The sequence below is a fragment of the Mirounga angustirostris genome, unplaced genomic scaffold (assembly GCF_029215605.1).
Source record: "Mirounga angustirostris isolate CCGP_5_RB_7025 unplaced genomic scaffold, mMirAng1.0.hap1 SCAF_9, whole genome shotgun sequence".
In the NCBI taxonomy this organism is placed as follows: Eukaryota; Metazoa; Chordata; class Mammalia; order Carnivora; family Phocidae; genus Mirounga; species Mirounga angustirostris.
In genome coordinates this window covers 98,424,072-98,448,581 of record NW_026991717.1, presented here as the reverse complement: position 1 = coordinate 98,448,581, position 24,510 = coordinate 98,424,072, and the positions used below count along the sequence as shown (strand labels likewise).

The 24,510-nt window shown below is 38.1% G+C and overlaps 1 protein-coding gene, 1 long non-coding RNA gene and 1 pseudogene across 6 annotated transcripts in view; 2 read left to right on the top strand and 1 right to left on the bottom strand.

The window, feature by feature from the left end:
* The window catches only part of TXNDC16 (thioredoxin domain containing 16), a 125,606-nt gene that overhangs the window by 37,104 nt on the left and 63,992 nt on the right, over positions 1-24,510 (top strand). For all 5 annotated transcript variants that reach the window (XM_054513708.2, XM_064571057.1, XM_054513707.2 and 2 more), the window contains exons 7-9: positions 15,484-15,605; positions 20,706-20,796; positions 24,324-24,474. In XM_054513708.2, the coding sequence (XP_054369683.1) occupies positions 15,484-15,605; positions 20,706-20,796; positions 24,324-24,474 (364 nt within the window). The remainder of the gene's footprint in view (positions 1-15,483; positions 15,606-20,705; positions 20,797-24,323; positions 24,475-24,510) is intronic.
* LOC135361500 (leucine-rich repeat transmembrane neuronal protein 1-like) lies at positions 7,696-13,391 on the top strand (annotated as a pseudogene).
* LOC135361615 (uncharacterized) overlaps positions 20,790-24,510 on the bottom strand; it is a 120,849-nt gene continuing 117,128 nt past the window's right edge. The window contains exon 4 of the long non-coding RNA XR_010405174.1: positions 20,790-20,972. This is a non-coding gene — a long non-coding RNA (uncharacterized LOC135361615). The remainder of the gene's footprint in view (positions 20,973-24,510) is intronic.

Below are 24,510 nucleotides of genomic sequence, written 5' to 3'. Positions count from 1 at the left end.
TGAGAGTTTGACTTCTTCTTTGCCGATTCAGATGCCTTTGATTTCTTTTTGTTGTCTGATTGCTGTGGCTAGGACTTCTAATACTATGTTGAATAGCAGTGATGATAGTGGACATCCCTGCCATGTTCCTGACCTTAGGGGGAAAGCTCTCAGTTTTTCTCCATTGAGAATGATATTCGCTGTGGGTTTTTCATAGATGGCTTTTATGATATTGAGATATGTACCCTCTATCCCTATACTCTGAAGAGTTTTGATCAAGAAAGGATGCTGTACTTTGTCAAATGCTTTTTCTGCATCAGTTGAGAGGATCATATGATTCTTGTTCTTTCTTTAGTTAATGTATTGTATCTCGTTGATTGATTTGCGGATGTTGAACCAGCCTTGCAGCCCAGGGATAAATCCCACTTGGTGAATAATCCTTTTAATGTACTGTTGGATCCTATTGGCTAGTATTTTGGTGAGAATTTCTGCATCCATGTTCATCAAGGATATTGGTATGTAATTCTTCTTTTTGATGGGGTCTTTGGATTGGGGATCAAGGTAATGGTGGCGTCATAAAACGAGTTTGGAAGTTTTCCTTCCATTTCTATTTTTTGGAACAGTTTCAGAAGAATAGGTATTAATTCTTCTTTAAATGTTTGGTAGAATTCCCCTGGGAAGCCATCTGGCCCTGGGCTTTTGTTTGTTGGGTGATTTTTGATGACTGCTTCAATTTCCTTAGTGGTTATAGGTCTGTTCAGGTTTTCTGTTTCTTCCTGGTTCAGTTTTGGTAGTTGATACATCTCTAGGAATGCATCCATTTGTTCCAGGTTACCTAATTTGCTGGCATAGAGTTGCTCATAATATGTTCTTATAATTGTTTGTATTTCTTTGGTGTTGGTTGTGATCTCTCCTCTTTCATTCATGATTTTGTTGATTTGGGTCATTTCTCTTTTCTTTTTGATAAGTCTGGCCAGGGGTTTATCAATCTTGTTAATTCTTTCAAAGAACCAGCTCCTAGTTTCATTGATCTGTTCTACTGTTCTTTTGGTTTCTATTTCATTGATTTCTGCTTTGATCTTTATTATTTCTCTTCTCCTGCTGGGTTTAGGCTTTATTTGCTGTTCTTTCTCCAGCTCCTTTAGGTGTAGGGTTAGGTTGTGTACTTGAGACCTTTCTTGTTTCTTGAGAAAGGCTTGTATTGCCATGTACTTGCCTCTTAGGACTGCTTTTGCTGCATCCCAAAGATTTTGAATAGTTGTGTTTTCATTTTCATTGGTTTCCATGAATTTTTTTAATTCTTCTTTAATTTCCTGGTTGACCCATTCATTCTCTAGTAGGATGCTCTTTAGCCTCCATGTATTTGAGTTCCTTCCGACTTTCCTCTTGTGATTGAGTTCTAATTTCAAAGCACTGTGGTCTGAAAATAGGCAGGGAATGATCCCAATCTTTTGGTACCAGTTGAGACCTGATTTATGACCTAGGTTGTGATCTATTCTGGAGAATGTTCCATGGGCACTAGAGAAGAATGTGTATTCTGTTGCTTTGGGATGGAATGTTCTGAATATGTCTGTGAAGTCCATTTGGTCATTTAAAGTCTTTATTTACTTGTTGATCTTTTGCTTAGATGATCTGTCCATTTCAGTGAGGGGGGTGTTAAAGTCCCCCACTATTATTGTATTGTTGTCGATGTGTTTCTTTGCTTTTGTTATTAATTGCCTTATATAATTGGCTGCTCCCATGTTAGGGGCATAGATATTTACAATTGTTAGATCTTCTTGTTGGATAGACCCTTTAAGTAGAATATAGTGTCCTTCCTCATCTCTTATTACAGTCTTTGGTTTAAAATCTAATTTGTCTGATATAAGGATTGCCACCCCAGCTTTCTTTTGGAGTCCATTAGCATGGTAACTGGTTTTCCACCCCCTCACTTTCAATCTGGGGGTGTCTTTGGGTCTAAAATGAGTGTCTTGCAAATAGCATATCGATGGGTCTTGTTTTTTAATCCAATCTGATAGCCTATGTCTTTTGATTGGGGCATTTAGCCCATTTACATTCAGGGTAACCATTGAAAGATAGGAATTTAGTGCCATTGTATTGCCTGTAAGGTGACTGTTACTGTATATTGTCTGTGTTCCTTTCTGGTCTATGTTGCTTTTAGGCTCTCTCTTTGCTTAGAGGACCCCTTTCAATATTTCTTGTAGGGCTGGTTTTGTGTTTGCAAATTCCTTTAGTTTTTGTTTGTTCTGGAAGCTTTTTATGTCTCCTTCTATTTTCAATGACAGCCAGCTGGTTATAGTATTCTTGGCTGCATATTTTTCTCCTTTCATGTTCTGAACATATCATGCCAATCCTTTCTGGCCTGCCAGGTCTCTGTGGATAGGTCTGTTGCCAATCTAATGTTTCTACCATTGTAGGTTACATATCTCTTCTCCCAAGCTGCTTTCAGGATTTTCTCCTTGTCTCTGAAACTCCTAAGTTTTACTATTAGATGTCGGGGTGTTGACCTATTATTATTGATTTTGAGAGGGGTTCTCTGTGCTTCCTGGATTTTCATGCCTGTTTCCTTCCCCAAATTAGGGAAGTTCTCTGCTATAATTTGCTCCAATATACCTTCTGCCCCTCTCTCTCCTTCTTCTGGGATCCCACTTATTCTAATGTTGTTTTGTCTTATGGTATCGCTTAGCTCTCGAATTCTGCCCTCGTGATCCAGGAGTTATTTATCTCTCTTTTTCTCAGCTTCTTTATTTTCCATCATTTGGTCTTCTATATCACTGATTCTCTCTTCTGCCTCATTTATCCTAGCAGTTAGCACCCCCATTTTTGATTGCACCTCATTAATAGCCTTTTTGATTTTGATTTGGTTAGATTTTAGTTCTTTTCTTTCTCCAGAAAGTGTTTCTCTAATATCTTCCATGCTTTTTTCAAGTCCAGCTAGTATCTTTAAAGTGATGATTCTGAACTCTAGATCCGACATCGTACTAATGTCCGTATTGAGTAGGTCCCTGGCAGTAGGTACTATCTCTTGTTCTTTTTGTTGAGGTGATTTTTTCCGTCTTGTCATTTTGTCTAGAGGAGAATAGATTAATGAGAGAACAAAATGCTAACAGGGTAACAACGTCCCTAGAAAATATACTCTAAACAAATCAGAAAAGACCTGAAGCTGGGGGAAAAGAAAGGGAAAGAAAGGAAAAAGAAAAAGAAAAAAAAAAAAGAAAAATATAAAAACAAACAAAAACAGAACAAAACAAACAAAAAAACAGAATATGATCAAATATGATCAGGTTGGTGCATAGATCAGTGCCACACACTAGATTTGGGTGTATTTTGGTCTGTTAGAAGATAGTGCCTCCCAAAATTTTAAAGAAAGAAAAACTTATATATGTACAAAAATAAGGGTTGATATGATGAAGGGGTGGAATATGATTGTAAAGATGAAAATTATAAAAAATTTTAGAAAAAGAATTGATAAGTTGTTTGAAAAAAGAAAGAAGAGGATTTAAAAAAAAAAAGGAGGGAGAGAATGTGATCAGTCAGGAGAGTAGAACAAAACCATACACTAGAGGTTTAGGGTATATTTTGATCTGTTAGAAGAAACTATCTCAAAATTTTAAAGAGAGAACAACTTATATATATATACGCCAAAAATAAGGGTAACTACTATGAAGGTATAGAATATGACTCTAAAAATGAAAAATAAAAATGTTTTTTAAAAAGGAGATTGATAAGATGTTGGTTGAAAAAGGGAAAAAGAAAAATTAAAAAAAAAAAAAGACAGTTAAAAAAAATTAACTTTGAAAGACTAAAGAATCATGGTAAAAAAGCCATGGATTCTATGTGCATTATTCCCCTAGCGCTGGAGTTCTGCCATTCTCATTGATCAGTAAACTTGGTCTTGGCTGGCTGTTCTCGCTGATCTTCTGGGGGAAGGGCCTGTTGGCTGTGGTTCCCAAATGTCTTTGCCGGAGGCGGAATTGCCCCACCCTTGCCCGGTCTGGGCTAGGTAATCTGCTCGGATTTGCTCTCGGGAGCTTTTGTTCCCTGCACGCTTTCCCTACAGCTTTGGAGGATGAGAGTGAAAATGGGGGCCTCCCACTCTCCACCCTGGAGGAGCCGAGAACTTGGGGCCCCACTCCTCAGTGAGCCCCCAGAGAAAAGCAGTCAGTCGCTCCCGTCTCCCCGGTCTCCGGCCACACTCTGTGCTCACCCGGCCTGTGACAGAGCATTTCTATCTCTGGCACCCGACTCGGTTTGGTCTCCAAACCCAGCAGATCCCTGCGGTGCACTCCCGCGCCGCTCCTCCCGGGGGAGGAAGGTGAGTCTCCCCGGATCTGCCACTTGTTGGGTCCCTGCTGGAGGAGCAGTGGCCCGACTGTGCCACGGATCACGGTTTATGGCAGCCCCGAGCTGAGAGCCCTCTCCTCGGCTCCGTCTCTGCAGCCGGCTTCCCTGCTCTGATACCTGGGAGCTCTGCCGCACTCAGGCACCCCCGGTCTTTCTGTTACCCCAAGGGTCCTGAGACCACACTGTCCCATGAGGGTTTTACCCCCCCCCCCCGCCCCCCCGCTTAGCCACTGGAACAATGTCCCTCAGCGGAGCTGACTTCTAAAAGTTCCAATTTTGTGCTCCACGGCTCTATCACTTGCCAGAAGTGACTGACGGAGGCCCACTCCCCCGCCATCTATCCTGCCGAATATCACCTCGGATTCACTTCTCCGCACGTCCTACGTTCCAGAAAGTGGTTGCTTTTCTTTCTGTTCAGAGAGTTGTTGCTATTCTTTCCTTTGATCTTCTGTTGAGTTTGTAGGTGTTCAGAATGTTTTGATCCCTATCCAGCTGAATTCCTGAGACCAGAGGAAATCCAGGTCTCCTACTCCTCCGCCATTTTGCTCTGCCCCCTAACTCCTTATTGGATGTACAATTTGCTAATATCTTCTTCCATTCAAGAGGTTGTCTTTTCCTTATGATTTTCTTCGCTGTGTAAAAGCTTTTTAGTTTGATATACTCCCATTTGTTTGTTTTAGCTTGTTTTGCTTTTTGCTGTCCAAAAAAATATTGCTAAGACAGATATGAAAGAGCTTACTGCCTATGTTTTCTTCCAGGAATTTTATGTTCCAGGTCTTACATTCCAGGTCTTTAATCCATTTTATTTTGGTACATGGTATAATATAGTGGTCCAGTTTTATTCTTTTGCATGTAGCTATCCAGTTTTCCCAACACCATTTAAGAGTTCTTTTGTGTATCTTGAATACAAATTCTTTATTAGACATGTTGCAAATATTCTCTCCCAGGCTTGGCTTTTTTTCATTCTCTTAACAGTGTCTTTGACAAAGCAGGAGTTTTTAATAATAATAATGAAGTCCAGCTTAACATTTTTTTCTTTATGGATTGTACTTTCAGTGTTGTATCCAAAAATTCATTGCCAAATCTGAGGTCACCAAGATTTTCTTCTCTATTATCTTCTATAAGTTTTATAGAAGTTTATATGTTTTACATTTAGATCTATGATTCATTTGAGTTACTCTTGTGAAAGTGTAAAGCCGGTGTCTAATTTCATTTGTTTGCATGTGGATGTCCAGTTGTTTTAGCTATCCTTTCTTCATTAAATTGCTTTTTCTCCTTTGTCAAAGATGAGACTCTATTTGTGTGGTTTCAGTTTTAAACATAAAGCTTTGATGTTTGGAATTTAACTAGTATAGGGATGGATTTAGCTCTATACTAGCCAGGTAGCTACACAGTTGTCTCAATACAACTGAGGTTAGTGAATCTCTTTACTATTCAAGACATTACCTTTTATACTAAACTCTCATGTGTATATATATATACATACATACTAGTACCGTTGCTTTAATTATTGAGGCTTTATAATATGAAGGTCCAGCCCCTTCATATTTCTGTTTTCAGAATTGCTTGTTCGTTTTGTTTACATATGACATTTAAAATTAGCTTGTCCACTTTCTCCCCCTCCCTAAATCCTACTGGCATTAAATTTATAAATTTGTTTTTAGGGACAATTGACATCTTTATAATGAATCTTTCCATCCCAGACCTGATGTCTTTCCATTTGTTCAGCTTTTCTTTTGTGACCTCCAGTAGAGTTTTAATGCTTTCATCATTTATGACTGGACACTTAAAAATATTGCTAGGTATTTTATCTCTTTAGTTTCTATTGTAAATGGGTTCTTTTCTTTCATTGTCTCCTAGCATACACATATTAATATTTTATGTGTGTATATGTATGTATAATATATGTGTATGGGAAAGATAGAAGTATAATGTATAATTATAATTATATGTATTAAATTTATGTCCTTTGACCTTACTGAATTTTTATTATTTTAAAGAAGACTGGAAAAACAAACTAGATTACAGTAATAATACCTTTATTGTAGAATGCATGAAAAATATAGAAAGCCATGAAAAGCCCACCTAAAATTCTTCATAATCCCATTTCCTAGAGCTAAATAGTTATTTATTTTTGTTTATATCCTTAAGTTTTTTTCGTAAGACACTGTTATTTGATATTAATATATATATATGAGAGCTTTGTCTTTTTTCCTAAGACACCATTATCTGATACTAAATATATATATGAGCTATATCTGTGTGTATATATATATATCTATATATGTAAGTATATTATATAGGAGGTATATAGTTATATATAAATAATTCTTCTAAGTTTAAGTTAAGCATTTTATTAGGCAATAAACTGATGAGCCAAAGCTTACTGGCATTTATTCAAATATGTTAATTTCAATTAATTTGTCAGTTATTTGTGACTCAAATCCACTTCTTAGCCTTGTAATCAAGAAGAAAAAATATTTGTAGATTATATTGTTTTTATATTTCTCAAAATACTTGTATATATACTCAAAACTTGCATTTGAGAATATTTATATTGCTTTATTTGGCTTGCTTTTTAAAAATGTGTAAACCCATGCTGTTACTTTTTTCTTCAAAGCATTTGAATTTGTTCTTTATGTAGAATGTTTTCATTGAGATCAGCGATCTGCAATTATATTTGAACTTTGCTTCTTTGGCAACAGAAAAGATCAAGGTTTTAGCTAACTTTTATTCTCTGAATATAGGAAAATTGTGTTTAGGAGAAAGATTAAGTTAGTAAAAATCTAAGAATAGAATAATACATATAAAGTTAGGGTAAGCTTTATCTATTTTTGGACCGTTATGGCCAGTTAAGTAGTGTTTTTTGGTAAAATATTTAAAATACTCCTAAAATATCATTGATTAAAAATATACTGACATATTGGTCTATTAAAATTTTCCTACATTGGGGCGCCTGGGTGGCTTAGTCAGTTAAGCCTCTGACTATTGATTTTGGCTCCAGGTCATGATCTCAGGGTCGAGCCCGATGCTCGGCTCTGTGCTGGGTGTGGAGCCTCCTTAAGATTCTCTCTCTCCCTCTCCCCCACCCCTACTTGTGCACATGTGTGTGCGGGCACACATGAGCGTGCATGGGTGTTTGCTCACTCTCAGAAAATTTTTTTTCCTTGCATTGATATTTCAGGATATATTAAGTGAAATAAACCAAGTGTTTTAGAGAGTAGCACAGCACCATGTATGTAAGATGGCAGGTATTAAGTCTAGATCTCTGAAGGGTCTCTGATGTTACCCTACTTGTATATATAATCGCAGAAACACTAGGGCTGTGAATCAGAAGTCAGACCACAGAGCAGTGACAGCAGCTAGGGTAGCATGGTAGTACTAGGTCCTCCTTACCCGGTTCTCCATAGAGCAACAAGGTGAGAGCCATATGCTTACACCTGGACTTATAGCGAGGTTTGGAGAAGGAGAACTCTGAAATTATGACTCTCTGAGCTTCTTTTTTTTATTAGATTTTATTTATTTTTTTGAGAGAGCTCGAGAGAGCACAAGCAGGGGGAGCAGCAGAGGGAGAAGTAGAAGCAGGCTTTCCGCTGAGCAGGGAGCCCTGATGTGGGGGCTCGATCCCAGAATCCTGGGATCATGACCTGAGCTGAAGGCAGACATTTAACCAACTGAGCCACCCAGGGGCCCGTGAATCTCTGAGCTTCTATAAGAGCTGACACGTCTAATCTTTCTTTCTAGAGGTAGAGTGGTTGCTCAGCTTATTTTTTTTCTCTGAAAGTAAACAGATCCTCCCTGGGGCAGGAGAAGATCTCTGCTCTTAAATTTAACCTTTGGCTTCAGGGAGGATAGGAAAGGTTTTATTGCTCCTTGAATGGGAGCTTGTGGCTTCAGAGAAAGGAGGCAAGCTTAGAAGGTGCAGAGGAGACAACCTCCAATGTTATGTCATGCTAGGTTTCATCTGTAGGAGACTTGGACTGTGTAGGAACACTGAGAAATCCAGGGAGCATTGTCTTGTAACAGAGACACATATAAACACATGTTTATGGCTTATATGTATATGGCGTACATATTCAAGGTTCACGGAAAACTGATAATATTGGTTTACAGGAAGGGAATGGGGAAGCTGGGATTGGGGGAAGGCGTGTAAGTAGACTCAACTCTTCAGTACAAACGTACCTTGTGTTTTGAACCATATGGAAATTGTTACCAATTTGCAAAATAAATAAAATTTAAATTGAGAATTGGGATTTAGAGTCTAAAAGTTCTTAGCCCTGTTTTCTAAAATATACATAGTTAAAACTGGTGGAATTGAGTGGTTTGATAACCATATAAGGAAAATTTTATTCCCAGCTTCTGGATGAAAAAGGGTGATATTTAGAAAAAGAGAGTTAAAATAGCAACTAATCTTTATTTGTTGATTGAGAATATCATATATCTAACCAGTGTGAGGCAGGTCAGGTAGAGGATAGGAGATTAAGGCACTATAATCTCAAATGTGGATTGGAAAGTTGTATGATATATGAAGAAGTCAGGATTTACTGAGGATATGAGTCCCCATTCCTGATTTTCCATAGTGCGATCTGAGCAATTTATCTTTTCTGGTTTTCCTCATTTTTAAATGTTACGATTGCAACCTCATGAGATTGTTGTGAAGATCAAATAAGGTAATGCCTGTGAAAATAAATTGTGGGTTTTAGCCAGTACTCTGTGAGTGTTAGTTGCTTTTTTCTGTGTAAATGCAGGAAGTCTCCTTTTGCAATTAAGAAAAAAAAAAAAGGAATCCAAATTCAGATGTTCTGTTTCACACACAGCGCTAACAGAAGTGAGTTCATGCGAGTTCATGCTGTGATAGTTGCTGTGATATTTGCAGTGAGGTAGCAGTTGCAAAGAAGGACCATCCTTATAGTCATTGTTGATTCCTAAACATCATCAAATGATGCAAAAGGAAAGATTATACAGGACTATAAGAAACAATGAAAGCTCATGAACTCTTCATTAAAATGTGGTACTTGGTATTCTTGTGACAGTGTTTTGTCACAAAGTGGTTTCTTTCCCTTTAAATTAACATACTACTTATTAAAACATGAACTTCAAATATTAGGGGAGTTATTTTCAACTATCATAATTTCTGCTAATATTTTGTCCTTTAATACATTATTGCCAAGCCAGGCTATTAAGTCTTAAGGTGACGTTATTATAGAACCTCTGGAAAAAGCTACTCTTAGAAGTGTCTTCCTCTAAGATCCTACACTGCACCCATGCTGGTCCTGTCTTAATAGGTTTGGCTATTGCTTGTTCTTTTATCTGTGTCAGGTTTGTTAGTGCACAGTATTGTCAGGTGGGTTCCTGTTTGATAGTGACATACTTTTTACTGGGAAATTGTAATAAAAAATTACTTTCTTGGATTTGAATTCCTCACAGCTCTGTGTTAACTGGTAGAAGTGATTATTTCCTCATACAGTGCCCTTTTATACCAAGTCCTTATACCAGTGCATAGCACTATGCATGACATGTATTAGGTGTTCATAAAATATTGGATTGATGGATGAGTGAATTTGGAAGCTTCACTCTTTGGTTGTTAAAAATGGGAGAAGCAGAAATCCTTTCATGTTACAAGCCTGCAAGATTGTTTCTGGTGATACAGTTTCATAAGGAGTAAGCTAATAGGAGAATATACAATATACGACAAAAAGGCTAAGACCCGTATTTGTGTATTTGTGAATTTGTTATTACTTGTACTCTCCATTTATATTTCAGAGGTGGCTTCTGTTTGTTATTTTAACTGTATTAATTTAGAAAATGCTTAATAAATATTTTGGGATATTTCATTTTATACATGGATCTGCCCAGTCACAATGTAATTAATTTAGATAAAAGTAATTTGTTCCTCTCCCAGTGTTGTTTTTCCTCCTTCCCCTCCCCTTTTTTTCTTTCTTTCTTTTAAAAAAAAAAATTTTTTTTTTTTAATAAGGGTTTGGTATGGCAAAATAGAAGGTAACATTTCCTTTTTACTGGTTTTTTTTAGGAATAATGACCCAAACCTAATGTAAAAATAGTCTTTTTTTTTTTTTTTTTTCTTTCTGAAAAAAGGTTGAACGGCCTGCTACTCCAAAAGCAGGATCAAGTAGACTCTTCAGTTTCTTCCTTTCCTCTCCTTTCCTTCCTTGCTTTTTTTTTTTTTTTTTTTGGGCACCGGTTCAGTTCTGGGCCATATTATAGTTTTGATAGGAGGGTCTCAGGAAAAGCATGCCAAAGAAAAGGAAGGCCTTTCTGGGGCGGGAAGAGCTCCCAGGGTCAGAGCAGCTCCAGACTGTTTCACCCCATCATTAAACAAGAAAATGCCAAGACAGGCTTTTCCTTTTACCCATTTCTGTCAGGAGTTCTCCTCTTTGTGACTAGAGTGAAGGAGCACAGGCTTGTGAATGGATCCTAGAGATCCCTGCATGTCCCCATATTCTAGAAATTAACATTAAAAATTTGTTAAAGCTAGGAAGCCACTGGGAACAATCACGGAGGTCATTAGATTATGAATGTCATTAGTTTTGGTTATTATTACCTCATGGATAATGACTACTTAATGAGCTTTGGGACATTAGGCAAGGTAACCTCTCTAAGAGAGCCCCGTGACCTTATCTCTAAAATGGAGTTCATGATAGTACTGATCTCAGATGGTTGCTATGAAAATTAAGCAAGACTGAGTGCATTTCTGAGTGTTTTTAGTTAAAAGCCTCAAAATCTGGGTCTGACTGGCTTAAGCAGAAAAGGATTTGGAGTGGATATAGGAAATCTCAGGCTTGCTAGAAGGGCTGGAGAACTGGACTCAGAGTTAATACGGTTCTAAATTAGAGTCAAAAGCATGACCCACAACGAGTCTGGGAGCGACGGCTGCATTAGTGCTGAGTGTCAGATGCGACAGCTTGCCTCACCTGTGCTGGGCTGTCATTGACACTGTTGTCGCTCCTGCTTTTAAAGCTGACTATTGCTCTATTGCTTCTTGAAATAATTCTGTACTGTCCCTTATTCTTTACATCACTGGCTCCTGATCCAGAATGTCAGGCAAGTGATTCTGGGTCATATGGCCGTGCCTTGCAGCAGGGAGCCTAGAAGAGCAAATTTATGATATTATTAGCTTTCGTGGGGGGATTTGGGCTCTGCCCACTGTGAAGACATAGAAAACTGGAAATCCCCAAAGCAAAAGAGAGTTCAGAGCTGGGCAGTCCCCAGACTGATAAAATTGCCACTACCGTGGAGTGCTTTGTACTATGCCTGACATGTGGTAGGTGCCCCCCAAACGTTGGCTTTTGTTAATTTATATTTGCCAGTTGTTTTTTTTTTTAAAGATTCTATTTATTTATTTGACAGAGAGAGAGAGAGAGCACAAGTAGGCAAAGAAGCAGGCAGATGGAGAGGGAGAAGCAGGCTCCCCGCAGAGCAGGGAGCCCAATGCGGGACTCGATCCCAGGACCCTGGGATCATGACCTGAGCCAAAGGCAGCCGCTTAACCGACTGAGCCACACAGGCGCCCCTATATTTGCCAGTTTTACTGAGAAACAAGGTTAGGGAGATTTGTACTCCCAGATAGGATTTTTGAAGCAAGTGGATTAGATCTGCTAGAGCAATAAAGATAAATGGGCAGATGTAATTTCCAAGCCTAGAATTTACGTGCTAGTCCAATTAAGTTCACTAGATGTCCTCTCCCTCTGGACTGAAATATTTCAAGGGTAATTCTGGACAGGTTAGCCAAAATGTATAAGCAACAAACAACCCAGGTTGCCACCGAGACTCCCCTGCCATTCATTAGTTGCTTCCCTTTTCACCTGGTTTCCCATTTATGAGTGGTCAGTACTAAACATAGTTTAGAAAGTTCTGGCCTCAGTGTCAGAAGACCTGGATTTGAATCTCAGCTCTACCTGTGACTACCACTCTGATCTGGACAGGTTACATAATCCCTCAGGTTGTTCCATGTGTGTATAATAAAGAATATTTAGATCAGATACAGTCAGCTGGAGTCTGGCATGCAACTCTTTTGCTGACTTGTTCAATCTCACTGAGCTGCACCTGGAACACACCTACTTGGTCAAAGTGAACTTCGCCCACCTCCCATGCCTCATCTCCCTACACTCCCTCTGCCTGAAGAGGGACAAGGTGGCCATTGTGGCTAGTTCACTGGACTGGGTTTGGAACTTGGAGAAAATGGACCTGTTGGGCAATAAGATCAAATACATGGAGCCCCATGTGTTTGAGACCTTGCTGCACCTGCGGTCTCTGCAGCTGGACTCCAACCGCCTCATCTACATCGAGCCCTGGATCCTCAAGTCATTGATGAGCATCATCCTGGCCAGGAACCTATGGGACTGTGGACGTAATGTGTGCGGCCTGGCCTCATGGCTCCACAGCTTCCAGGGGTGCTATGATGACAAATCGCAGTGTGCCAGTCGGGAGTACGTGCAGGGCAAAGACATCCTAGATGCCGTGTGCACCTTCTGCCTCTTCGAGGTTGGGGCCAAGTCCACAGCGGCCATCTGCTCTGGGCCGTCACAACCACAGTGACCTGGGCTCCCAGCCAGTCCGGCCACCATACTTGCTGACGGCAGGGAGGGGGGCAGCTCGATGGCACGTAGGAGCTGGCTACTATGGCTCTCCCCCCAGAAAGCATGCTGATAACACCATGCAGATCCACAAGATGGTCACAGGCACCATGGCCCTCATCTTCTCCTGCCTCATCGTGGTCCTGGTGCTCTCTGTCTCCTGAAAGTGTTTCCTAGCCAGCTTCAGGCAGCTCAGATAGTGCTTTGTCATGCAGTGCAGGAAGCAAAAGCAGAAATGGACCATGCATCAGATGGCTGCCATGTCTGCCCAGGAATACTATGTTGATTACAAACTAAACCACATGGAGGGAGCCCTGGTGGTCATGATACACTCCTTGACTGAAACTGTAAGGGGATATTTCAACAGGAAGGTCTGTCTATATTAAGGAATCTGAGAGTGTAAAAAGGTAGCAATCATTGATTTTTTTTTTTTTGTAAACGATATGTTTAAAATAAAATAGCACAGTTTTTACCAAAAAAATATTTAAATAATACCATTGAGGATTTAAATGAAAACATGTGAAAATATCTAGCAAATAGTACTGCTCAGTAAATATTTCCTTTAAAGAGCCCTGGGAATTACAGAAGATTAAGTTTTACATTTCTTCAAAAAAAATTGAAGAAATCTATAATGTATAGGTAAATATGTAAGCCAGTGTAATTTAGGGCACCTATTTCAGGGTATCCATTAAGTCACAATAGTTTTATAATAATACTAAGACCTTATTTGCCTTTTTCATTTTCATTCTCTTATGAATTCAGTTTCCAGAGGCTATATGATGTGTTGTGTGATGTCACAACAGATTGAGTGAAGACACAGATATGAGAATCCAGCTGTCTTCTATTTAGCCCAAATAGTAAAGAGATTTGCAAAAATATAAAACAATGCCACTCTTATCACCAAATTTTTCTTTTGTTTTGGAAAATTTAGTTATTTTTAAATAGAGTGTTAATATGCAGTGGTGTTTATTATTAAAGAATTAACAAATATTTTTAAATTGCTGTTTTAATTTCTATTTTGGTAACTACAAATAGAGGTAACCTACATAAACAAAAGCTCTTTGAGGAGTTCAGTGATTTTTAAAGGTACAAAGGATCCTGAGACCAAAAAGTTTGAGAACTGTTGTATTCTCAGAAAGTGCCGTGTTTTCCATAAAAGGAAACTATGGCTGACTAATTTATTGGAGACAGTTTGATTATTTAAGTATATGGACTTGGAACAGTTTTTAAAAATCCTTGAAGTTTAGCCTAAAATATACACATACACACACACACATACACACACACACATGCATGTGGAGGATTAAGTGGGATGAGCTGTTAGGGATAGATAATTTATATAGAAGTAGAAAATTTAAAAAGGAAATTCTTTTGGATGAAGAAATATGATTAATTAGTCTGATCTACACATTGAAAAGATGATCTGGAAGAATTATGGTCAGGTGGAAAGATCACTGAATTAGGAACAAAGAGACCTGTCTTATGTTCTGTTCCTGGCTCCTCAATTCCATGTTTTGGATTTGCATTTCTTCAAATGAATGGGAATAAATAATTCCTACCCTGCTTTTTCTTTCATTCATTCAACAAATATTGATTGCTTAGAATGTACTAGGCTCTATTCTAAGTTATTATAGTGATTAAAATATGCAAGGCCCTGACTCAGGAAGGTAACAGTTTTAATAAAAGATGCAGGCATAAACAAGTAAATAAATATATAAGCAATTACAAATTGTGATAAGTGCTACAAAGGATCAAATAGTGTGAAATTAAAGAGAAAAATGCTACAGACCTAATTACAGAGGACCAACAGGGTAGGTTTCTCTGAGGCAGTGATGTTTAAACTAAGACCAGATACATGAGAAGGAGCAGAGAGAGTAGTTTTCAGCAAAGAGAACTGTGTGTGCAAAGGCCTTGAGGTGTGCCTAAAGTATGGTAGACATGAGAAATGGTAAAACAAAATGGAGTTGGAGAAGTAGGTCATGCAGAGCCTTGTATGCTGTGGAAAAGAGCCTTCAGTTTAGACGTGTAAAGGGTTCAAATATGTTCAAGCCTGAGAGATGTTTACGGGATTATTGGGCCAAAGTAGGATATTAGTGAATACAACTTAAATACATTAAGGTAGTTGTGATGGAGAAGGAGCACCATTTCTCGCAACTGTTCCTGTCTGATGTTCTCAGGTATAGACAAATGATTGAGAGAGTGATTTTAATTCAGTATTAAAATGCTTAGGTTCTGGGGTGCCTGGGTGGGCTCAGTTGGTTGAGCGTCTGCCTTGGGTTCAGGTCATGATCCCAGGGTCCTGGGATTGAGCCCTGCGTCAGGCTCCCTGCTCAGCAGTGAGTCTGTTTCTCCCTCTCCCTCTTCCCCTCCACCTGCTTGTGCTCAGACATGCTCTCTCTCTCAAATAAATAAAATCTTTTAAAAAAATGCTTAGGTTCTTACTACTGATAATTTGTTCAAAAGAGTTAAGTTTCTCTTTTTGATTAGGTTCTTTAACTTACTGAAAATACATATTAAATAACTACGTATCAGGTTCTTCTACCAATAACATCTCTGTTTATTTCAGTGCTCTTCTTTTTAATGAAGTAAAATATATTACCACTCTGGAAGACCTTCAGAACATAGAAAATGCTCTGAAAGGAAAAGCCAACATTGCATTCTCCTATGTAAGAGCCATTGGAACGCCAGGTATTTAACTTTTCTCTTAATCTTTGTTGTGCCTCTGCACTTGTCTGCGTATGTTGAAGGACTTAAAATAGCATCCTTACCATTAAGTTTTCTTTCTTTAAGCAGACAGCTTAGTAATGTGATTGAACAAAAACCCTATAGCCAGATTGCCTAGTTAGATGCCCTGCCCCCATGACTTACACTATGACCTTGCACAACTTATGTAACTTTAGTTTCCTAATCAATAAAATGGTGAAAATAACTATGCCTACTTCTTAGTGTTATTGTGAGGACCAAATGAATTCAAATAATTAAAATAGTTCCTGATGTATAGGAGTGTCCTATAAGCGTTAGTTACTATTTTTATTTCCTTATGGTCCTCATGGTACCTGGTATAGTAGTTTACAGTATTTGATAATATTGACAATGGTTTTCTGTTTTATTTTAACATTTGCTATTTATGACTTTTTCCTGATTTAAAAAAATATATAATTTTGACAGCATCACCTTGAGCTGTAATATGTAAAATTACGTAATTTTGTAGTAAAGAAGTTTATAAGCATCTTATGAACAAATTATTATTATGATTTCAGGACTTTCATTTGTTAATGGTTTTAACTTGATCATGTTAATATAAGATGTTAAAGATATTTTTAAAATGGTATATGCTCTATGAAATAAAATCACTTACTGGAAATCACAATTTTTATAAACATAAAGCTTGGGATACCTGAATGGCTCAGCGGTTAAGCGTCTACCTTTGGCTTAGGTCATGATCCCAGGGTCCCGGGATCAAGCCCTGCACTGGGCTCCCTGCTCATCAGAGAGCCTGCATCTCCCTCTCCCTCTGCTGCTCCCCCTGCTTGTGTTCTCTCTCTGTCTGTCTCTCTGTCAAATAAATAAATAAAATCTTTAAAAAAAATAAACATAAAGTTTGATGGCTACATAGCATGCCACAAATTTAATATACTTGTAAAATAATGCTCTACAATTCGCCTGTTTTTGTTTACTTTACAGGGTTCTCAGGTTATTGTACATAGTTTGTAATTGTCGTCAATGAGAAGGATGAGCTAGAGAGAGTTTACCTTGCTACAGTGGAACCAGAACTCCCTGATTTGTATTTTAACAGGATCAGTCTGACTTCTGTGTTTGGAATAGGCTGGAAGGAGGAATAGTAGAATAAGGAAGGAAAATTAGGAAGTTATTGCAATAAGGGAGGTGAGAGATGAGATGATGGTGGGTGGCTTGGATCAGGGTGTTAGTGGAGGTGGCAATAAATTTGAACTCAGCCAGTATTTTGGTTGTAGGACTAACTGAATTTGCTGACATATTAGATGTGGAGTGAGAAAGAAATAGCACAGACCACGGTAGCTCTGGGGTTTTAGCTTGAGTTACTTGAAAGGTGAAATTGCTGATAACTGAGGTGGGGTAGATTGAAAATAGACAGTTTGGAGAGGAAGCTCTGGAATTCACATTTGGACATCATACTTGTGAAATACCCTGTAGACATCTTTGGAGATATGTCAGCAAGGTAGTTGGATGCTATGAGTCCGCATTTGATGGTGGAGATACAGACTAGGGCTATAAATTTGGGGGATAAAGCTGTGAGACCAGAAGAGATCACAAAGTGAGTGATGCTAGATGGGAAAGAGAAGACTGAACTGTTCAGATCTGTCAACATCTACAGGTCACTGAAGTGAGATGGAATAAAGAGACAGGAGGAATGGACTGTGTGGTAGGAATATCCTGTAAGCAAAGTGAAGATAGGGTTTTAAGGAAGAGATAGAAACGGTTGTGTCAAATGATGCTGAAAGATTAATTAGGGTAAGAGCTGCCAATTGGCCTAATTATGCTTAGCACTATGGAATTTGTTGGTGACCTTGACAAGCACAGTTTCTGTAAAGTGGGGTAAATGCCTGATAGGGGTACAAGAGACTAGGTAGAGAACAACTGGGGACTGTGAATATGGAGACTCATTAGAGAAATTTTGCTGTTAAGGGAAGGAGGAAAATGGGCAGTGACTGGAAGAGTATGTAGGTCAAGTGAAGAATTTCTTGAGAAGTATATTTGTATGTTGACAAGAAAGATCCAGTAGAAAGCATAAACTACAGCATGGAGGAAAAAGCAGGGAGAATTACTGGAACAACATCTTTGAGTCAACAAGAAGCGATGAAATCTAGTGAATGAGGGGAGATGTGGTTCTTTGCTGGGAGCACAGAAAATTCATCTATGGTAAATGGAGGGAAGACAGAGAATATGAGCATCAGTTTTGTTAAGTGGGCAGATAAATATGCTTGTGGAATTTTTTTTGGTTTTGCTTTTGTAATTGGCTATGTTTTCTCAGTGAAATAAAAATAAAATCATCAGATAGTTTGAAGAGAGAAGAGATGAAATAGTTGTTTTAGAAGGCCTGAAAATAAAGAATGGTTGGTGCTTGTTAAGTGTCTGACTCTTGATTTCAGCTCAGGTCATGGTCTCAGGGTCCTGAGATCGAGCACTGTGTGGGGCTCCACCATGAGTGGGGAGTCTGCTTAAGATTCTCTCTCCCCCTCCCTTTGTCCCATACCCCCAGCTTGTGCTCTCTCTCTCTCTCTAAAATAAATAAATAAAATCTTAAAAAAAAAAAAAAAAGAATGGTTGCCAGGCAGCAATAATATTTGATATCAGTAATCTAAAGTGAGATCATGGGGTGCCCGGGTGGCCCAGTAGGTTAAGTGTCGGACTCTTGATTTGGCTCGGGTCATGATCTCAGGGTGGTGGGATTGTGCCCTGTGTAAGTGAGGAGTCTGCTTAAGATCCTCTCCCTCTGCCCTTTCCCCTGCTTGTGTTCTCTCTCTCTCTCTCTCTCAAATAAATAAATAAATAAATAAAATCTTTTAAAAATATATAAAGTGAGATCATTAGTGTGGTGATGCTAATAGGTTTTTGTTTTTTTTTTCCCCTGCAGCCATGTTTACTTAGTACAGAATAAGCAGAGTATCTGACTTAACCTGGATTGCATTTTAGCCAGATAAGGGAGTGATTATAAAGACTGATCATGGAATGTAAGCTGGGCTAAGAAGGAAGAGAAAACCTGAAGGAGTGGAGGACAGTGAAAACGATAAGACTGTAGTTCCTGGGGGATTATGTGCTAGACAGAGTTACCTGGAGATGGAAGGGTGCGTGTGTTTATGGAAGGAAGGGGTTGGAGGAATGCTAGACTTTGAGATTTTGGAGGGGTTTGCAAGTGATTGGTAATTATAAGGCCTGGTGTGGGACCATAGCAGCAGGTGGTTAAGGTCGACTTGAAGAGAGATCACTGGAATCTCTAGAGAGGACCAAAGACTGAGAGGCTAGGATTGGCAAGTATCATCTATGAGGATAATAAAATCACCAAGGATTATGAGGAAATAGTATTGGAGAGAATGACAATGTGAAAGAAGCTAAATTATTTTTGTGGAATGAAGGGGGTTGTTTCTGGCTGGGGTGGTAGATGACTCCAAGGCAGAATGGTGAGTGGAATACTCTGATGACACTTGACTCGCGTGGTAGCAGATTCAGTGGGGGTGAGGAAGATGACGCCTAGAAATGGCAGTGAGGAGAAAAGGGAAAATAAAATAAAATGGAAAGGAAGAAATGCTTCAAGTAAATAGTTTGAGAAAATTTCCCAGGACTAAAGGATTTGAGCTTCCGAACTGAAAGGGCTCACTGAATCCCAGCATAATGGATGAATGTAGAGCCACACCAAAGCATCTCATTTTGCAGGTGCAGAATATTGGGAACAAACACTGTTCGAAAAGCTTCCATACAGAAAGAGTATACAGTTAAAGGATCAAGAATCAGAATCGCATTGGACTTCTCAGTTGCAGCCCTAGAAACTGAAGAAAATGGAGCAATGCTTTCAGAATTCTCAGGGGAAATGACTTGAACGTAGAATTCAATATGCAGACAACTACAATTAGTTACAATATAGAATAAAGACACTTTCAGAAGCGTAAGGTCACAAAATATGTGTATTTCATATATCCTCTCACAAGAAGGTGCTAGAGAATGGGAGCAAGGGAGCAAATCAGTCAAGAGGATGTGGATAACAGGACAAAGGACCCAACAAAGGAGAAAGAGTAAGAGAATTCCCAGGATGATGATGAAGTGAGTAGTGAGTTCCCAAGATAGAAGCTCTGCAGCAGGCCCAGTCGCAGGAGTCCGTAATGCAGTAAATCAGTAGGCTCTCCAGAAATGTCTATAAGAAGAGGGAACTGCTAGTGTGCTGATCTATTTGAAGTATTGAGAGCATTAGCCAGTAGTCGAAGAATTTAGAAATAAATTAGAAATGAATTTAAACAAATTAAAAAGTATAACTGGTGAAAAAGTTGCTCAAAAAAGGAGAAACGTTCATTTTGCACTCTATGGCTCACTTGTAAATAGTATACACTGAGTTATGACAATGTAAATACAGATAATTGAGCTAATAAAAATTAGAACTATATTGGGATCATTGAGGGGATAGAAGTGTGCATGTTTGTGGAGTGAGGTTTTGGGAAAGAGCTGAGTTATCATCTGCCATAGTGGGAAGTCAATAGATAATATTAATAACACTTTAAAAAATCAGGAAATAAGAGTGTAAGAATGTCATTTAAAGACTTGGAGGTAAATACCAAAAGAAACAGTAAAAGAATTGAAAGCAGCTGTCCCTTGGGAATTGGAAATGGGGTGGAGGTGGGTGGGGCAGGGGGGAGAAATTGTTGTTTTTCTTAATATGTTTTGTAGAATTGTTTCTTTTTAAACTATGTATAAGGATAAGTTTGATTAAAAGAAAACCAAGCCAGAAACAATACGCAGGCATACACATAGATAAAATATAACATATAAAAATTGGATGGTGGATGCATAGTCTCTGTAGAGACTCTCCCCTACTACGAGGAAGAAACTGTCACAGATTTGTCATATGTTGTATTCTCAAGTATAACTCATTTCTATTTCCTGTTAACTCTTAATTTCTTTAACTGCCTGCATTTGCCCGACTGGGATCCCTACCAGGAATTTTTCTTTATAATAGAGCCTAAAACAGTGTAGGGCAGTATTCAGAAGAGAGTCACACAAACTAACTTCTTGTGTCTCCCAACTGTCTTGTCTCCTCTTCAGAGCACAGAGCAGTCATGGAAGCTGCTTTTGTGTATGGGACTACGTACCAGTTTGTCCTAACCACGGAAACTGCCCTTTTGGAAAGTATTGGGTATGTACAAGAGGCATATGTCAACAGTTTTAAGTTTGCTTCTTTCACATTACCTATTCAACATCTCCATCAGACTCTCACATCATTGACTTACCGAGAGGAATTGTAAGCACCGATGGGAATATATAAATGAAACTGGAAATCCCCTTCATTATTATTGTCTGCCATTCTACAGTCTGAAAATGAATTTAAATATGCAGAGATGATGTTAGGCTAAGGTGAATAAAGACAATATGGATAAGCACAATATGTGATCCCACGAGTGGCCAAGTGTATTTTAGGAATGGATCTCCCACAGTGATCAGATAGGTGATAAAATAACAGCTTTCATAACTAAGCTCCAGAAGTTCTTCCTGAGAGTTCTGTAAGTTACTTTGTTAGGCTAGTCTTAAATGTATTTAAGTACAGTTTTTGAGCAGAATGTTTTAAATGTTTATTTTTCTTGTCTAGTTTTTAGCTTACAATTTCAGGTAGAGGCCTTCTTTTGACTTTTTACCTGGGCAACCTAGGGTTGAAGTTTTTCTTTCCTTTGGTGCTTGTAGAACACAGGGAATAACCAGTGTGTATTTTAAAGACTTTGCCTCAAAATGCTCTTCAAGAAAATTAATACAAAGCAAGACAAAATGGTGATTGTGTGAACTTTTTATACCATGCAAGAGCTTGTTTGTTTGTTTAAAGGTTTTATTTATTCATTTATCAGAAGGAGAGAGAGAGAGTAAGCACAAGCAGGGGGAGAGGCAGAGGGAGAGAGAGAAGCAGGATCCCCGTTGAGCATTTCTTTTCTCATTCATCTCTTCTGATTGAACTGTCATTCTGCTGATTCCCTCATTAATGAATTAAAGAAAAGTTTAATGTATGATTACTGTTTGTATAAAAATTAATATTTTTAACAATTTGGGACTTCTGCTGACAGTACCGCAAAGCTTTGCTGTAAGTCACTGAGTCTCAGGATACGATAAGCAGTGGTTTAGGCAGCTGCTTTGCTACTCCCAACGTAGACTGCCAGTTTCCCATCCCAGAATGGGGGAAGCCTGATTATTCTCATCTCATGGCAATTCTATGGTAGCCCCGCAGTTTTGCTGACGGTCAATTGTTTGTACTTTTTTTTATGTACTTATTTTTCAGGTGATGAATAGTTGCAAATAAAGATGACATGCTTAAAACACAGAAGAGTATTTATTTATTAGCAATACGTAGGTCCTATCATTTATCCTACAAAATCTGTTCAGCAAGCTATACTATATACATAGCATATTCTGATCTATGGCTAAACATGGTCATGTTCTGGAAGGGTTTTTGCTTTCCCCTATTTTTAAAATGAGAATTCTAAAATGTCCAGTTACTTTTTTTTTTTTGGTATACTTTTGAGTATTTGATACATACATTGGATATGTTTCAGTACTCATTTATTCATGGATAGCAAGATGGTAAGGAGTCATACTTAGACCTGATATGACAGGGAGGGACTGTGCATTCAGAGTACTATAATCCTATGGCATGACTTCTGGATGAAGTAGTTGGCTAGGACTTTGGGTTGTCTTCTAATGGAATGAATGAATGCATTTTTTCTTTCATTTGTTCATTCTTTTATTTAACAAATATTTATTGAATGCCCTCTATGTGCTAGGCACTATTCCAGTTGCTGGAGCTATGACACTGGATAAAGTCTAGTATATTAATCATTACATGGCCTGAATTTGTTTGAAATCATATGTTGGTTAAGGAGGGTGTATAGGATAGGTAGTATAAGAGGTGGTGTGCCATGGAGACACCAGTACTTTCTGTGACCTCCCCATACTCCCCTCTTAAAGAATCTGTGTATAGGCCAAGGATGTTACCCCCTCACACCATACATATTACCGTCAGTCAGATCAGAGGTGGCCACCTGATCTGGGGTCAACCAGCCCACTGGCTTACCTGAGCAAATGAGATGCCCTCTTTCAGGAACTTGGAATTGGGCATGGAGAAATGGGATTATACAGTGTTTTGGCTCTCTTGCTCATAGGAATATTTTGACCATGTAGAAGTAAAGAAGGGAGAGTTATCTTTATAAAGAGAGTTGGGAACTGAAAAGTATTAATGGCAAAACGAAGGTCCCTTGAACTCTTGCTGTTCAGATCTATACATTTATTCTCTGATCTAATTACTTGAATTTTCCTTGTGTTCTGTGATATGTAGTTCTACACTTCCAGTAAGCCCCCCTCCCCACCTTTTTGGTTTCTGTTACCTACAACCAATGATCTCTGATTAAATTACTTTCCAAAATTACTTTATTATTTCAGAGGTTATGATGTCCAACCTCAACTGGGTCCTCCTGCTTTCAATACTTTACTTTTAATATATGTGACTATTTCCTTTTAATATATGTGACTATATGAGAACCTAAATAGTTCAAAAGATACGTACTTTGAGTTTAAGAGTTCAAAAGTTAAGTACTTTAATTGGGTCTTGGCTGTATAGTTCCTTTGTCGGAAGTACCCATTTGTCTTCTTCGGGAAGTCCTTCTTTCCTTTACTGTTTTTAATCTCTGTGATCTTCTTTTCCCTTTCCTTCTTTCTCCTTTATGACTTGAGGCAGAATGAAATATTTCTTTTTTTCTCATAGTACTTTGCATATTATAGCACTTACAAACTACATTAAAAAAACTAAATGTGTCTCCTTTTATCTAAGCCCCTCAAAGATTTGAGTCATCTTATTCATCTTAGTCTTTTGTATTTGGTACAGGGCCCAACACAGAGTAGACTTTAAATAATCTTTGATCATTTCTTTAACCATTAAATCTATTAGAAATTAGTTTATAATTAAATTTGAAATCAGTGAACCTCAGATCTCAGTTTAAGCGTGTATCCAGAATTAAAATAACATTTTAAAAATAAAAATTTGCAGTATTTTGCCAAACCCTGCTAATGCCATATGGAGATTTTTAAAATGCTATTTTAATTTTGGCAAGCCTTACTTACCCACTATAAGTTTATCTTTGAATTCTCATGTTGAAGGGATGCCAGAACTCAAATTATAAGCCATATTTGCTGAGTTTTGTAATATTTCAGATACAAACTCACAAACTCCCACAAACTGTCACATGGTTTCTATCTTAAGGCATGTTTTGGCTGAAGTTTATTCAAAACAGATTTGAGTTTAAATTAAACCTAGAAAATTTGTGTTACAAGGCTTTATTTAGAATAGCTCTAGAAAAGCAACTATATTCGAAGATAATCTCCTTGTCCTCAAGGTGACAGCCTTTTATTTAAAAAAAAAAAAAAATTGTGTGGACCTGTCCATAACCTAATTTAGAAGCTACCATATCAAGAAGTTTAGGGAAAAAATTGCTTATACAACTCTAAAACTGTTTGTTTCTTCTTTTGCTTAGGTCCATTTTATTTTGTTTTACTGTTTTAGATTTTTACTACAACAGTAATTCAAAAGCATGAGACTTAAAGATATTTGGAACTATGTCTTTCTGGATGGTAGAAAGATAACACATTGAACTTCTTCAAGTGAATCTGTCCCTAATTTTTAATTTGTAGCACTGAGGATATCGAAAATGCACATCTCTACTTTTTTCATTGTAAACAAGTCTTGGATTTGACTGAGCAATGTAGAAGAACACTGATGGAACCACCACTGACTACACTGAATATTCATCGATTTATTAAGACAATGGAAGCACCTCTGCTGGTATGTTTCTTATTTTATTTTATTATTTTTTAAAGA